We start from the raw sequence: 16,544 nt of genomic DNA, 5'->3' as shown, positions 1-16,544 counted from the left end.
AGTTGCTGATGGCAAAACATTTTAAAGCTTGCATATATATATACATGTGTGTATATATTTCGTTAATTCTTTCCTATGTTGTGTTTAAATAATCCTGGATTTATTTTCTAAGCATCTGTATGTTTCCATGAGGTATTTTAAGATACGTGAAAAAGAACAATGCTTGTAGGCCACAAGAGCAGTGATCTTGTTTTGGAAGGGCAGAGGGAAGTTACAAACTTCCATTTGAGATGAGATATTTAAGGCTGTTTGGCCAAGAAGAAAGGTCCAGCAGTGAAGGGTTGCCAGCCTCCCCCAGTGCCTCCGCATGGCAGGCTCATTGCTTTGGGCTTGCAGAAGGAAAAGATCAAAGATGGAAGGTTTATCTTTTTTTCTGCTATGTGGGCTTTTTGTATGCTTCAGAGTTCGGTGTAACAACTTTTCAAAGCTTTAGCTCTTTCACTTTTTAGTTGGCTCTTGATCTAGAAACTTTCCACAAATTGAGCTTGAAAATTAAGCCAAATATTCTCATAAAATAAGTCTCCAGTTCTGTGGCTAACTCCACGTGAACTAGTAGTCATACATCAAAATATTTTCTACTCATCCATTAAAACAAAGGTAATTTGTCAGGCTGAGCTCTTTCACTAATGGGATCAAGTGCCTATCTTCCCTTTCCCAGCAGAAATGAGTTACATGGTTGCTTTGAACCTGCTGCTTTGTGGTTACCATGGGTGCACTCCTCTGGGTGCTATCACCTGCGTGGGGTGTGTGGGCTGTCGAAGATAGACGGACGGACAGACAGACGGCCTCTTCAGAGGCTCCATGTTCCAGGCTGTCCCTCAGCTCCTCCACCCTGACTCCCGCTGTCCATGGCTTTTCCCAGTGCTGCCTCTCAGGAGACTTTTCAGAAGTATCTGCCTTTGAACAGCCCCACTCTGTTTGTGTGTTTTGCTCTGAGAACATCTAAGAGCGCTCTCGCAAACCGAATCAAGTTAGATCTCCCTCCAAGAGATCTAAAAAAGTGCCTTAAAATTCAGGGGCATACGTTTAAAAGACAGCTTTCTTGAAAGCCCAGGAAAGAAAATACAGACATTGCCCTTTCATTGCTTTCTTAATTCATGTAATTAGTGTGGAAATAGCTACATAGCAGTATTTTCTTCAAAGAAACTGCCTCAGACAAATATTGGCTAATGGAAATTTTACTTTCAAATAAAGCAGTATTTGAAAATACATTATGGCCATTGTGGGGAAATGGATGCAGGAATCGAAGATACTACAACAAAGTCTTCCCTGGGGCAGCTAGCAGAACAGTCTGTATTTTGTTATGAACTGATGTACAGATCTCAGCCTCATCTTCCTGCTGGCCAGTCCTTTCTTTTTCAGTTTCTCCTCTCCTGCCTGCTGTCCCCCTTCTCACTTTTGACTTTGGCCAGCTGTGGGTCCCAGCATGTGTTTTGCTCTGTGGCTGCCATGCAGTGCTTGCCCCAGCCTGCTCAGCCCCTGCATCCCGGCTCCACTTTGAGAACCTCTGCTCCGTCTGCATCTGAGTTTCTTTTGGGCAGAATCTCTCAGGCGTGAGCCAAGCCAAAATTTTTATTGAGACTGCTGAAAGCAAAATGACTGTAAATTAGATCTTTCTGCCATCTATAAATGTCACCATGGACAAAATATTTTAAAGAAACAGCTGAACACATTATTTGGTTCCTCTTTCTGCAGGCAGATTTAATTCAAAATCAAGGATGTAGCCCAGACTCGGCCTTGTAAAAGTCTTTTGATGAATGTGGGAGTCCTTTTTTTTTTTTTTTTTTTTTATGGCAGTGCTGGTTTCCAGCCGTACTACACAGGTACTGAAAATGTTGAAAATGTACCAAACCTCCCCAGTCACCCAGCAGCTACAACTGCCAGGGCTGGGAATGAGCTGGGGCGGGCAGGGGAGCTGCACGTGAGCAGGGTTCAGATGGGGACCACCTCCGTGGGGTGGCTGTCCTGGGGCCAGCCACCCCCTCCTCCCACACAATCCAATTTCCCAGCAAAAAGCTGACAATGTCCCCCCATGGGGCAGGAGGCAAACAGGGCTGCTCGCTCACAAAGACATCCTGTCTCCCTCTGAAAGAAGATCCTTGTGCCTAATTAACTTCATAAATTAGCTGGAGCTGTAACACCACCACTTTAAACTAAAATGGAGGTAACTCAATCTCCCTGGCCCTTTCTGCTGCCGTAAGGGATCTTGCCTGCCAATTAATTTGCCCTGGTCCACTTTCTGTCCAGCTGCGTGTTGGCTGTGCGCAAGCTGCTGTGCAGACACTGTTGACAGGGCAGTGCTAAGCTGGGAAATTATCAGCAGCATAAGAACCACCGCCAATTATTTGTCTGCCCCCGCATGCTGGCATTGCTCCCCGCTTTGCCCAGCTCAGCCCTGCGGCTGCCGGCACCTGGCCACGGTGGCAGCGGGCTCTGGCAAGGCCGACCAGGTGGGAAGCCATCCCCAGGCTTCCTGCAGTGAAGGTGTCCCAGCTGGTTTACTGGACAGTAGGAAAGGAAATCATGGGAGGAAGGAGCACTGTTTCATCTTTTGTTGTCGTCTGCGCCGGGGCTTGGAAAAACATGAACACAAGCAGCCGTGTCCCCTGCAGCCATGTCCCCTGTGGAGGAAGAGAGGAAAATCCCCTCTGGCTTCTGCCCACACTGGGCTGAAGAGCTGGGAGAGGGGGAGAGGAGAGCTAGCTGCAGGCATGGAAACAGCTGTCTGCTTAAACAATGCCCAGACCTCGCTCCTGGAGATCCTGCCAGGGAACTCCCAGGAGCAGGGAAAACTTATCCCCTCTTTAAGCACAGCCAGGGTGCCCGTCCACGCACAGGCTGTCACGTGGCATTGTGGTGGTGGTGGGTGCAGGAAAGCTCCAGCAGCTGTCTGCTTGCCATTCAACAGCATCAGCCTTTAGGTAGCAGCACAGATCTCTGCCCTGCCTCGCTGATTGCTCTGATGTGGTTTTTGAGGAGCAGTGCCATAGTTAGAAAGAGTTTGTGCCAGCAAGTTCACATGAGCTTGAAGGTGAAGAGGTCTCTATATGACACAGCCAAGGCTCAGCCTCAGCTGTCATTGAGGACCACCGGGGAATTGGAGCTCTTCCAGCCCATGCTGGTTTGCCCCTCCGCTGCTGCTGCTTCAAATAATGACACCAACTAACCATCTCTGTCCAATATATCTGCAGCTTTTAAATAAGGCAACCAAAGATGGAACTTAAAATTATGTGCTTTTCTGTGGCTTTAATTATGTTTGACATGCTAAAAAATGTTTTCCAGGTCTCATGCAAGAGCCAGGCTCTTCCACATGTAATGTTGTAATACTAACGTGGTACTGGTGCCTGCAGTCTTCTTCCTTGGAGGTTTCCAAGCCTTGGTGAATCAACCAGCTCCAGTGTCGCAGCCACCCTGCTTGAGCAGGCACTTGGGTTAGAGACCTCCTGGGTCCTCCCCAAACACCTCAGGGACTCTGGGCACAGCAGTGGGTGCAGCCCACAGGGAGGCTTGGGAGAGCGCGTGAAATGTTACAAAGAAGTGAGAAAATAACCAACCAAAAAAAGAGAAGTGAATCAAATGGATTAATCTTTACTGTATTTGATTAATGGGAAGGGAGAAAAGGGTATATTTTCAGCTGGATTGCAGGCAGAGGAATTGAGTTTGGGCCAGTAAACTGGGAGGGTTGTCGTGCTCACACCTCCCAGCTGGGCTGCACTGGGAGGGGATGTGCAACTGGAGGAGGAGGATTTTGCTGATGAGAGTTGATGAGGCAAAAATGTTAAAAGTTTGGGTTTAAGTGGAAAAAAAAAAAAGGTGAAAAAAGAACAGAACAAAAATGGAGCTTCTTATGATAAATATGATCTAATTGGATCATTTCAGTAATGTAGTCTTTGGGGTTTAGAGTGAAATGCTCTGATCAGCTCTCTATAACTGATGTTTGCAGAATCCTTGCAAAACAAAGCAGCACAAGAACAAATACACAAAAGGAAATCAGGCAAATTGAGTAAATGCAGGGACTTTACTCACCCATTTTTTTCAAACAATTTTTACAGGCCAAAATAATCCTCATTGTTTTTCCCACTGTGTATAACTTAGGTGGACAGGTGTTATGCACGATACAAAAATAAGAGTTCTAGCTCATGATGCTATTTAAGCCTTCTTAAATGAACTGTCTCTGTGTTTTTTAGGATTTGAGTCTGGAAATGGCCTTCTATCAAATTATGTGAGGAAGATTACTTAGCCAGGAATGAATTTTTTACGGTGTGGAGTAACTTTTCTGACCATTTCCAGAAATTACTTAAAAAGTAGAAGAAAGTTTTCTTCCTTCAGAGAGCTGACAGTAACAGCCTGTGGGGTGGGTTGCTGCTGGCCACCCCCTAATGACTGATCTTCTTGGGTGTTTGCAGAACTTTCCTTTTTTTGGGGGGCTTATGTTAGGGTCTGAGAGCATGCAGGACAAAACAGTCAGCTCCCAGCATCTCCCTGTGTAGCTGCCCTGGCTGCACTGTGGGCAGTCCAGTCATCCTCTCATTGGCGCCTTGCAGCAGAACATCTCTGCCTGCAAAAGGGAGGTTTGGTTTTGGGAAACAAAGACTGATTTCCCCCGCCCTGAGCCTGAAGCTGGGCTGCTGCAGGTTCTTGAGGCCGGGGCAATGGGGCAACATGGGGCTGGTGCTACGATGCAGGCTCTCCAGCAGCCTTGGGCAGAGGGTTGGGGGCAGTCCTACCCTGGGTTCAGGGTGATAGTGGCTGGCAGTGAGAACAGCCTCGTTAGGTATTAGTCAGCTTCCCTGCAGCTCCAGCTTCCTGGAACGAGGCCACCCTCAAGTGCATATGGCAGGTTTCAGCCACTTAGGGTTGGCAAACGCTGCAAAGCATGGGGGCTCTGTGCACAGGCTTTGTTTAGATCAAATATTTGATCCTACCAAACACACCCCAGCTGATCTGGGAGCTGTGATCCCACAGGGACTTTAATTTCCTTCATTTTCTGAGAATCCCATATGGTTGCTGGGGTAGCAGATGGGAGAGTTTTCTTTTCTGGGGGATGTAAGATAGCAGTGGATTGAATGCCAGAGAAAAATGAGAGATTTCTGGAGGACTGTCGAGTTCTCCTTAATTGTGAATACAATTTGTTGGTGACTAATGCATCCAGACTTGCTGAACTACCTCATGTATTAGAAGCAGTGGTGCAATGGAAAAGATGTGACTAAGATGCTGGCTCCTGAATTACCAATACTTCCCTCCTAAACTGCTGCTTAGCTTCCTACTGTCACATTACAACTTTTTCTATTAATAATTAAGAGCATTAATATAGTTTGAAAGCACTTGGTTCAACGTAAAATCCGCCAGCTTGATTTTTGGTCTGCTGAGAGCATTTTGAGCAGAGAGGAGTTATTAATGGAGCAGAAAATACAGCTGCCAAGCAAATGGTGGAGCAAGGCAGAACACATTGTGTCCAGGCTTGGTGTTGTGCAGGACCTCAAGACACGTTGGTGTGGTCCCATGGTTGCCTCTGCCCTGCCCCATCTCTTCTTGCCTGTCCTACTTCCAATGCTGGTACGACATTTCTGTAAGAGCGGTGACTGATGGGTTGGTAACTTGCTAGTGAAACTGCAAGTTCTCTGTTATAAACAAGTTGTGCAACTGTTAATGAAATACTGTTCCATATTAAGATGGCATGATGCTTCTGTTGCCTGGATCCCACCGGCTGGGGAAGAGGCCTACCCAGTGGTTGTGCTGGCATATGCACCAGCCCAGCACTCCAACGCTTACTCATGCTGAAAATGCATCCATTTCTTATTCTTTGCTTATTCACTTAGCCTTTCTCCAACATTAACATCAGTCTCTAAGCTTTATGCCAGAAGGCTGTACCAATCCAGCAATGTCATTGCATCCCTTTGAAACATCAGGCATCATCTGCCTGTACTTGGAAATGGAACTGTCTGTTTGGGACAAGAAAAACTCCAGCTCTCCTTCCCAAAGTCAGAACTCTTCCCAGTCTCTCTCTTACTCAAGTGGAAAAGCTTTTAGATGTTTTATGACATTACTAAAGTGGTGAAATATGTCTACATATGGGAAATAAGACAAGCATCAAAGTGACAAGACAAACGAATGGGCTGGGTATCTTCAAGATTACAGAGAGGGACACATCCACATTATTGAAATGAACATTCTGTAATCTGTGCTTGTGGAGACAGAGGAACTAGTAAATGGAGATGTGGGAAAAGTCCGTGCTGAAGAAGCTGAAGTTTTTTGGAACTGTTTGGTCAAGTGATATTGACTGCAGTGCATTTTTGCCGCTTATTTCCCTAAGTGTGTCGTTACTTTCCACCTGAATGATTATGCAGTAAGATAACTCCCAAGAGAACAACACTGGAGAGAGTTTAACATCATTTTTCTTGCATTTAAAGTACCAAACAGAGAAATTATCCTGCCAGTCTGAAGCCCTGTGAGCTAATGGTCACCTATAGGTCATATGTGGTCCCATTACTAATCTGCAGTGCAACCAGAGCCTGGGGAATTGCTTGCTAGAGCCCATCCATCTGCGCTTGGAGCTTTGCTTGGACCTGCAGCATTGCATGAACTTCATGAGCTCAACTCAAGGCTGTCTCCCCTTTCTTTTAGGCAACAGAGTCGTGTCCACTGATGAGCTGTAATCTTGTCCTTGTTCTAGCAGAGTTTAAGTGCCCTAGCACTAAATAATCCTGTAATCATTCTTTTTTCTGGTTAGCTTTGAGAAGAGCCATATGCTCTGCAGCTTTGTTCTATAGGAACTGATCAGGAGGTAAAGGGCTGGGTGGTCCTTGATGTATTTTAATGCAGTCAGTTATTGGAAATGTCAGAATGGGAAAATTGTTATTTGTTCTTGAGGTGATTTCATGAAAGGGCTTTAATTCATCAGTAGACTATGTCCATTCATAGTTGTTAGATGTTCTGTATCAGAAATAGCCCCGAGTTCCACAAAAGTAAACAACAAGTTGTAAACATTTTTGAAGTGGGACTGATACCCTCTCAGACAGAAGAACAAAGCAGCAGAGGTTGTCTAGAAACCCTGTGGAGAATAACTCTTCAGACCTGTAAATGCCTTAAGGAGTTGAGCTGTGTAAAGGAAGAGGCAGTCTGGGTAGGCAGGTTTAGAGAAAGAAGAATTGAGAAGAGGCAGGTTATGGGAAGGGATTAGAAAAGAGATGTTTTGGCTACAGCAACTGAAAGGGAGCCTGGAGCCTGGAAATGAGAGTTGCTGCTTTTATTGCATGTTCAGGCAGCAAATTATGCATCAGAGTGGGAAAGGCAGTGTGTACAGCAGGCATGGGAAGCAGAGACTAGGATTTAGCTTCTGAATCCGTTTTGAAGTACGCTGGTTTGCTGGAAGAGTGGGGTTTCCAAAGGGGCAGACAGGATTTGAAGGCACAGGTGCCCCCACAGCCAGTGGGCTGACCACCACGACACGATGTCCTCCTGCATCATGCCCTTTCCAGGGCAGTTTTACCTCGTCGCTGAGTTGCAGGTCATGGCCACTGCTTTCAAGGGGTACAGACGGACCGGCACAAAAGGCAAGAGCCTCAGGACATGTTGGGCCATGGACTCGTGGAGTTCTGTCAGCTGCTTCTGTTGGGGAAGAGTCCATACCCACCTTGGAAGACTCTAATTTTACCCACTTCTTTGTTTCCTGCTTCTGGTATTTTTGGTTCTCAGCATTTTTTTCTCTGTTTTGTTTCCCACTATGCACTGAACAGGAACAACCCCTCGCAAAGTCCTGCAGAATAAGAAGAAGGAAAAAAAAAAAAAAAAGATCCAGATGACATTTGGTTTCTGCAGGCAAAACTGAAAGCAGGCAGCAGCCAACATTTCCCCAAAGCCCCTCACCACCGCTGCTCTTTCCATGAGAAACAGTAAGGAAATTGGATCCTACAGGAAAACTCATTTTCCAAAATGCCAGAGACCTCCGAATAGTCTGTTTGCTCTTGTGCACTGACTTCTCTAATGAGACAGGACTTGGGTCTTGCAGTCACGTAAGCTCAGAAAGTGATACTTCAGCAGTATCTTGAAAATAAATACCTGTGTTTCACGGAAGGAAGATAAACCCTTTGTGCACATCATAGCCCCATGGTCTGTAGGTGCTGGGAGGGCCAGCTCCAGCAGGGTCCTGAAAAGTCCATTTGTTCTTCTTGAGGAAATGTGCTGGAAAGACTTGCAGAGCAGGACTGTGAAGCTGTGCAGGGGTAGCTCAGTCATCATAGGACCGCATTCATCTCTTCAATGAGCAAACTGATTGAAACAGGATTGTCATATCTTAAAAATCTACACGCTGTCATTAGTTAGTAGTTCCCTCTGTGGTTTTGGTGGGCATGGAGAGTTTTCTTTGCTACCAGTGACCCAAAGACACCAAAATCCTGCTCCAAATTGTTGATAGTTTCTTAGATAGAGGCCAGCCAGAGTGCTGATTCTTGCTGTAAGGCTTTTTTACTGCAACATTGCAGAAATAACTCTCTACTCTGAGAATCATATTGATTGCATTGCACACTGTAATTAGTGTAGCAGGCTGTGCAGTTGGTGGAACAATGACAGAGCCAACTTTACAAGTAGTGAGAGCTGCATTCTTTTAAAATTATTTCATCTCAAAAAGTGCATTGGGAATTTCTAGTCCTGGAGCCCTGTGTGGCCAGATATTCCTTCCATTGCAAAGTGGGGAGGACTGGGGTCGGTAGTGGAGGCAGTGGCCATCCCACATTGCTGGCACACTGAGCGAGACCTGCCTCTTGCACCCAGAGCGCCGCCTGCTGAGGCGGTGGGAGCTACAGCGGGAGGGCTGATGGGTGTTGGTGGCCGCTCTCAGGGGGGACAGGCCCAGCCACATTTCGGTCACCAGCTCATTGGGACTCCAAGTCCCACCTTGGCCAAACTCCAATTGCTGTGCCGTTTGTTTGCTCTCTCCTACCCTGGTGTGGGGCCTTCATGGTCTGTTAGAGGCTGCTGCCCACTGGGTTTGTGACAAGCAAGAAGTTGATCTGATGGCTAGAGGTTGCTGAGCTGTCTTAGGACTCGTCCTCCCCTGCAGACAGTTCAGTGGAAAGGAGTCTTGCTGGAGCCAGGGGCTGGAAGCCAGAAGGTTTGCTTCCCAGTGCTCCTTGCCTGCAGAAAATCCATGCACGGAACAAGGTAATGTGCATTTCATGAAGAGATTTTTGAGATCACCAGGATGGAGGAGTCTACGTGAATGGTGAGAGGCCATGGTAAGACGAAGGGTGCACCTAGCAGATCCTCTGCCTCCCAGGTGATAAACCCATGCATTCATATTTCATTTGCTGTGCAGACATGTACCATCTTGGAGTCTTACTGTAGTAACTTAGCTGTATAAAGCCAGAGAACATTGCATACAGGTGTTATAACCGACAGGCTCTGGCTTCCAAAATACCAGCTGCTCTTGCAGTACTAACAGTAAAGGAAATGTTCTAGTTCCTGCTGCTCAGAGGAGAGCGCTCTCGGCGTCTTCAAATGCATCTAACATGCTCTCTCCATTAGAGGGCAGAAGCATGCTTATGCACAGATAAAATAAACCAAAATTACCTGCCCTGTGTGCTATATAGCTTGTTGCCTTAAAGGAAGGTAGGACATCATCACAAATGGCCAGACAACTACACCTGCTAGAAAGAAAAAGAAGCAAGAACTGGTGCTTGAAGGGTTAATTTCTGCGATCTGGGCTAACCTGTTGGTCTTTGTAGCACCTCCTTCTGTTTAAAGTTGGAAATAGATTTATGGTAAGTACCAATGTCTTGACAGATTTGTTAAAGGCTAAGTAGTACAGGTAATTACTAATTTTTCAAAAGACTGACAATTCTGATGATAGAAAAATGCAAAAAAGATTGCTTTTAAATAGTGACAATTATTAAGAGAACATTTTGAGGATCTGTTACTTGTCTGCCTGTCAGTGTTCCCTGTTTTACACCCCTCTTGCCAAAGCTGTGATGCACTGCTGTATCTGTATGCATTTAATCCTCTGTCGTAATAAAGGTATTGCCCATAATTACAAAAGGAAATCATTAGTTTCTGTTGAATCCAGTGAGACAGCTTTGCAAAGAGTAAACAAGCCAAGAGTTTGGCCTTCAGCAGGTATGGACTTCAGGGTAGTTCAGACCAACAATTTAACCTTCTGTAGTGTCCTCTAGGTGCCATTGTGGTGCTGATATTTATGACATGGACACTTTCCCCCTAGAAACTGGACCAAATCCACAGACCTGTCCTTTCAATTTTGATTTGTCACCGTCAGAGAATGCCAGGGATTGCCAGCTGCCAGCTTTGCTCGTGGGGTGCGTGGAAGGGCACGCAGGAACTTCTGGCAAGAGGCACTGGCCTCTTGGCAAGTGCTGGTGCTGGTGGAAGACCCAGATACAGCCCAGAGATGAGCCTGCTGCAGGCAAGGAGGGCTTCAGGGTGTTGGCTGCACAGATGCATGAACTGGAGGGAAGCTGGTGTGCCAAGAGTGATGTTTTAGTTTTTAGTTAGTAATTTGCAACTCAAACTGAAGGGAAGAAAATTACAGGAAAACACAAAATTCAAGATTGATCATAAATATTTCTTGGACATCCTCTTAGATGTTAGGGGAAGGTTGATTCTTTTAAATAACAGAGGTTGAGGTTTTACATTCAGCTTGAAATAGAAGAAAAATGTTACATTCTCTTCTCTGTTAATATATGAAATATTTAATTCTGGGCTTAAAGAGCAGAAGCCAGGGGCTGAAACAATTAACTTCTGCTGTTGTGATCTAATAGATATTGAATGATCATGGATTAACCCATTATCCTTTTTACAGAGACTTCATCTTTTTATTAAAGGTTTAAGAGTTGGCGTAGGCTCCCTGGCTGCTGCCTGCATGTGAGCCTGCCCGTGCTCCATCCCACTGTGTGTGTGCTGGTGCTGCCCATTTTGTTTGGTTTGGAGAGAAGGGGGCTGCTTTCATCCCTTCTGGAGGCTGAGGGTTTTTTCCAAGTTGGCTACTGGTCCATGCCACGCTCCTCTGGAGAATTCTCCTCAAGTGTGAAGGAGGCACATTACGGCACACTGCATGATGACTAGAGGAAATCAGAGTTAAACATACCTAGAAAGGCATTTTTATAATTCCAGACAGGTATTTGGAACAAATCATATTTACAGCCTGGAGCTGAGAGAGACATGGACTGCAATGGACCACCTTTCTATACCCTGGTGCTGTCAGAAAGCAGCTCAGCAACTTCCTTCCATTCCTCTTGGAGAAGTGCCAGTTCCCTGAGACGAGGGAGGAGAGATCAAGCGATGGCCTTTGGCATGCTGTTGGTCCTGGTGCAGTCTTTTCCCTCCCTCCAATGTCCATTTGGCCTGGTGGGACCCATAAACACTGTTACTGCAGGGCTGAGGTTTTCCCTGCATGCTCTGCAGTCCCCCTCCCAATATCCCTTCCCTCTCCCCTGGGAGCCCCCAGCTTGGGGACAGGGATGAGGATGGCCCGGGGGTTGCCTGTGGGGTCACAACCTATCCCCACCTCATCACAGACCCATGTGATCAGAGGTACTATCCCTCTCTCAAGAAAAAAACTTAAATCATGATGCTTTTACAAAACGTGTTTTTACAGAGGTATTTTCAGTGTGGAAAGGGTTTTCTGGTGGTGTACCAGGAACGGAGTTTACAATGTGAGTCGGAGTACAAATGAGTTGCTGAGCATAGAAACAGTAGAAGATGAATCAGACTCAAATTGGTATTTTAGTACAGTAATTGCTTTTCGGTGAACCTCAGAATGACCCAAATCAAACAGTTTTGAAGGAAGCAAACGCTTCTTGCTTGACTTCTCCAAGCATTTAGTAGTTCAATAGCTTGATTCAACTTCAGTTGACAGCAGTAGCTTAAAAGTGAGGAATCGAGAACAGTTTGCGTCAGGGGGAGAAAGAGTTCTTCATTGTAAAATGTGGAAAACACATCAATTAAATTTTTACAGTTCTGAATGTATAAGCATGGCAGAAGCCCTGGAGTGTTGGTTACCGCAATGTGAGCTGTTTGCATGAGCTGTAAGGTGGCTGGCTCATGCTGGGGTCCCTTCATAATCTCATGATGTGAAGCTCACGCTGCTGACCCTTGCGAGCTGGAGGTTTGCATGGAAATGCCAGCCCTGGCCGGCTCCACCTGTAGATAACAAATTCCTCAAGGCTTCCAGCCTCTGACACCTGTTTGGTTAGAAATGTAAACAGGTGGTTGTGGCCCAGGCTCTGACACTGCAACAACTGACACAAAACAGGGATGAAGGCTGCTTGCAGGCACCATTAACATCCAGGAATACCGTCAACTGTTTCTGGCAGCAGTGGGGGAAATAAAGCAAGGCAGGTAAGTGGTTGGGCTGCTAGCGGTGAGCAGCGAGACAGCCCTCTGTACATTGGGTTTGGTCTTGCTGGATGGGATGATGGAGCAGGGGTTAATTGGAAGATCCAGCTCTTGTTGTCCAGAGAAATGCAGATCTGGCCTTGAAGCATTTCCCAAGGTCTTGGCACTTCATTTCCTAGCTGTCTCATGCTCCAAATATTCCCAAGGCATTTGCTATCATCAGATGTCATGTGACTGTCTCTTGGTTGCTGTTTGTTTCTGTGGTTGCATGTTGATAAGGTATCTGGTTATGTCTTGCAGCCCTCAGAATCCAAGCCCAACGTCACCCCTCTCACCGTCTTGGCCCATGTTCTCTGCGCCATCAAGTCCTATGCCCACCTCCTCTACGTCCAGCGACTCATCCCCCATCAGGTCTGTTGCAGAATTCACTTTGCTTTTTGTTGCTTTTGCTATTTTCTGTTTAATTTGCTTGGTTTCGCCCACTTCGCTTCCCTTTTCCCTTTGCATCCTGCTCAAACTCCCCCAATGCACCTATCTGCATTCAGCAAGAGAGGAGCTTCCAAATGTGGCCTGCCCGGGAGACACCCTTTGAATCCCCACTTTGAGCCCCCCGGCAGGCGCCCACCAGCCCCCACAGTCAGGCAAGCAGGAGCCAGCACTCGCAGTGCTCAGCATTGCTGGTGGTTTCTGTGGTTTTGCCCAGCCATTTCAGCTCCTGCGGTTCGCTTTACTCCTCTCTGCAACAGGTAAGATATGTACTGCCTTCCTGGGTGCTGCAAGGAATAACAAGCCTTTGTAAAATGCGGTGATACCTCATTTTCTGGCAACTTCCTTTTCTTATCTGGAATCTAAGGAGGGTAAAGAACATGAGGTGATGCAGACATTTGCCTGCTGTGTGCCCTTGTCTCAGGCGCTTCAACATCGCTGGAGTAAATCAGTCCTGAAAGTTGCAGACAAACAGAAGGTTTCCAATGGGGCCCTGAGCAGCAGGTTAGGCTGTGCTGCACACCAGCCCCGTGGGGCAGGATGGTGCATGTCTCCCCTGCGCCCCAGGCTGTGAGATGTTGCTGGCTGTGGGGCAGTGGGCATAGGTACTTTCTGGGGGCCCTGGGGCTTTTGGCACTGGGATGCAGTTGTGCCGTGAGCACACCATAGGCAATGTTTGGGCTCTGCACTGCAGGTACTGGGAGATACTCACAGTGGGAAAGCCAGGGCACATCAGCTCTGGTCTGTGTGCAAGGCATCCTCGGATGGGACTTCTCTCCCCCGAGCCCAACCCTGGCACAGCAGAGCAAGAGGCTGTTGTCATCCCCAGCAGATGCAGCTCCCAGCCCCTTGCAGGTGGCAGGCATCTGGGCCCGGGCACTAATCTCCATCCTCTTAGGGAGATGCATCAAACCTGTTTGTTCATTACAGGCGCAGACCCAGCTCTTCCCTACAGCCATACAAATGCTGCCCGTATAACAGCTGCCTGCCTGGCAGGGTTATTTATTTGTTTTGCTATGCATCTGCAAAGGCTGACAACGGCGTAATACCATCCAAGCAGCCTTCCTCCTCTGGGGGAGAGAGGCTCATCATCCCCGAAACTGCACAAGGGCAGATGGGTGAAACTCCTGAGTGCTTTGCTGGCCTTGTGCCATGCTTGGAGGCAGAAAACTGACATAAGCTATCGCGGGGTCCAGCATTTCACACGCACAGGGCTCTGTGCAGTCGCAGCCCAGAGGGCAGCCATTGGGCAAGGGGCTGGCTGGGGCCATGGGGGTACCGGGCTGCAAAGGTAATTTTTGGGGCAGAAAAACAACAGCTTGAATTATTCAAGGTAGTAAGCCTGAAAATACATTTTTCATCTGACAGTCTCCTCAAGCACTCTGTGGGAGCAGTGCCTGCCCAGCAGCAAAGGACCCTCTCTGGAGTGGGAGGAGTGTTTGCCCATCCTGGTTTTTAAGTGTTTGGTGGCTGCTTGTGTCAAGCAGTTGGAATTTGGAGAGTGGAGACCTTAGCTTAGGAGCTGCCTTCACAGCAAAACCAAAACCATTCATAGCTTCCCTGGTTTGTGGTTTCTGTGTGAAGGTGAACCGCTTTTGCCATGAGGTGAAAGCGTGCCGCTTCCCTGGGCTCACTCAAAGAGAATTCAGAATAAGTTCAAGTCCTCAGAAAAATAAAAAGCTGGTCAAACCACTGACCTGAGAGATGGCGACACCTTGTTCCTTATCCCAGCAGCTCCTGGGGGTACGTCCATCACTTTGCTTGGCAATACCGTAGACGAGCAGCCTGCTGCAGTGCTGAATGCAGCTGGCTAGTCAGATGGCCTGGTGCCTGGGCAGGTTTGCACCGTCACGGTCACCATGGCCTGGCAGTGTCCCAGCTTTCCACCAGCCTTGCTCAAGCCCAAACCCAGAAAGGATGTGTGGGAGGCTCCGGGTGCAGGGGACAGCTCTGTGTACCTGTGTTTGGCTGGGGGGGTCCTGAGGTCCTTCATTTTCTCCCTGTGTCTGCTGGCCATTTGCTCCATTTCTGGCTCTCTGCTCTTAATTCACTCCCCTGCAGCACAGGCACACTGGCACTTCCCGAGTAAAATCTAATAGTTGTTAAATCTTTTTCTTTACGTACAGTCTCTAAAGAAGTGCAGAAAATTCTTCATGGACCTACTTGTTTTTCTGTTTTGAAATACCCTTCCCCAAGTGCTAATTCTTTATTGTGAAATCCTCCTTGTGGTTGCAGCTGCTCTTGGAGAGTGATGGGTTTGGCAGTGAGTGGGGTCGGTGGGCAGTGGGTCGCTGCCAGCGCCTGCTGCCCGCCTTCGCTCCATGCTGGCCCTCCAGTCAGTTACGGCCTTTCAGAGACTCACAAAACACTTCCAGCTCCCTGCTTTACTTCTCCCGCTCTCCTGGGGACCCACGGCTCAGGGCTGCCTGCTGTGCGGGCACCAGGCACAGGCTCTGGTCCTGGCAGTGCCAGCTGGCTTGGACTGGGGTTTGCAATGCAGTGCAGTGTGGTGCTGGGGGCTCATCCCTGAGAGCCTTCAGCCTCCTCTGGAGTCTTCCTCATTCTTCCCTTTGAGCAATGTAACGTTGGACCCTTGCAGAGCAGTAGGAGGACCCGTCTTCAACATGGACCCCTCTTCAATGCAGTGAGGAGAGGAGTGTTGTGTATGAGTGGGGTATTTTTTTATACCAATAAATGCTTTCTTTTGCAGCTCACCACTGCGGAAAGCCCGAGCTTTGTATGCCTGTAAAGCAGAACACGACTCAGAGCTCTCCTTCACGGCAGGCACTGTGTTTGATAATGGTGAGTCCCTGATTCGGAGGGAGGGTGCGGGGCAGTGCCAGGCACCTCATGGGAGCAGGAGTTGGGCTCATTTTTCAGCGTGGTATTCAGGCTGCAGTTCCTGGTGTGTCAGGAAAGTGGGATCGTGAGAGCTGTGTCCAATGCCACAGGAGCTGTGCTTGCTCCATGCCTGGTTCTGGGCTTCCCTGGAGCTGAGCCTGGAGCAGGGTTTGCTGCTGAGCGAGGGCAGAGTGCAGAGGGAGGGTGGGGGATACACCAGGGGTGTTTGTAACTTACCACCAGCTGGCTGCCACCCAGCTCACCTGCAGGGGAAGAAGCGCTGCTGGATGCCTTGCCCAGAGGCTGCTGTTAGCCTGGGTGGTAGATCAGCAGGAGACTTCCTCTTCATTTCAGAATGGCCATTCTAACAGCATCTCATTTCATGTAACGTACATGTGGGATGCTACAGAGCCAGTTCTAACAGCAATATGAACAAAGCTACCGAGAAGGACACTTGGCTATTACTTACTTTAGCACTGAGTTTTGTTAAATTACTAGTTTCCTTCCTGTGATTCAATGAATGATTTGGACTCTCAGTTCATGCGTTTCTTTTCAGTCTTCTGTTTAAGGACTATCCCATTTCCACCACTAGAAAGTAGAATGCAGAAATACTTGAAACAAGCATTAAGTCTGAGGTGTATCTTGCCTTACTTTTTGTTATCCCTGCTGAAAACAGCTGGTCATCCAGCCATCTGTAGGATCAGCGTGAAAACTGCCTTTTCAGGATCCTGGTTTATTTCCTAAGGGAAATAAATCCTAAGGGAGACTTGTAAAATAAGGGTGATTGGTGTTTTGGCCCCTGCAGTAGAAGTGGCCACCAATCCACAAGGCACAAGGCAAAGACATGCACAAGTGACCAGCTCTTAGTGACC

General features: G+C 47.6%; 1 protein-coding gene across 9 annotated transcripts in view; it reads left to right on the top strand.

Moving 5' to 3' along the window:
• The window catches only part of ARHGAP26 (Rho GTPase activating protein 26), a 211,390-nt gene that overhangs the window by 181,113 nt on the left and 13,733 nt on the right, over positions 1–16,544 (top strand). For 6 of the 9 annotated variants that reach the window (XM_056348080.1, XM_056348079.1, XM_056348072.1 and 3 more), the window contains 2 exons: positions 12,646–12,756; positions 15,542–15,633. In XM_056348080.1, the coding sequence (XP_056204055.1) occupies positions 12,646–12,756; positions 15,542–15,633 (203 nt within the window). The other 3 variants (XR_008823362.1, XM_056348077.1, XM_056348078.1) reach the window with 3 other exon arrangements.

This window comes from Falco biarmicus, chromosome 8 (genome assembly GCF_023638135.1).
Source record: "Falco biarmicus isolate bFalBia1 chromosome 8, bFalBia1.pri, whole genome shotgun sequence".
Lineage (NCBI taxonomy): Eukaryota > Metazoa > Chordata > Aves > Falconiformes > Falconidae > Falco > Falco biarmicus.
This window is presented reverse-complemented; position numbering and strand designations above follow the sequence as displayed.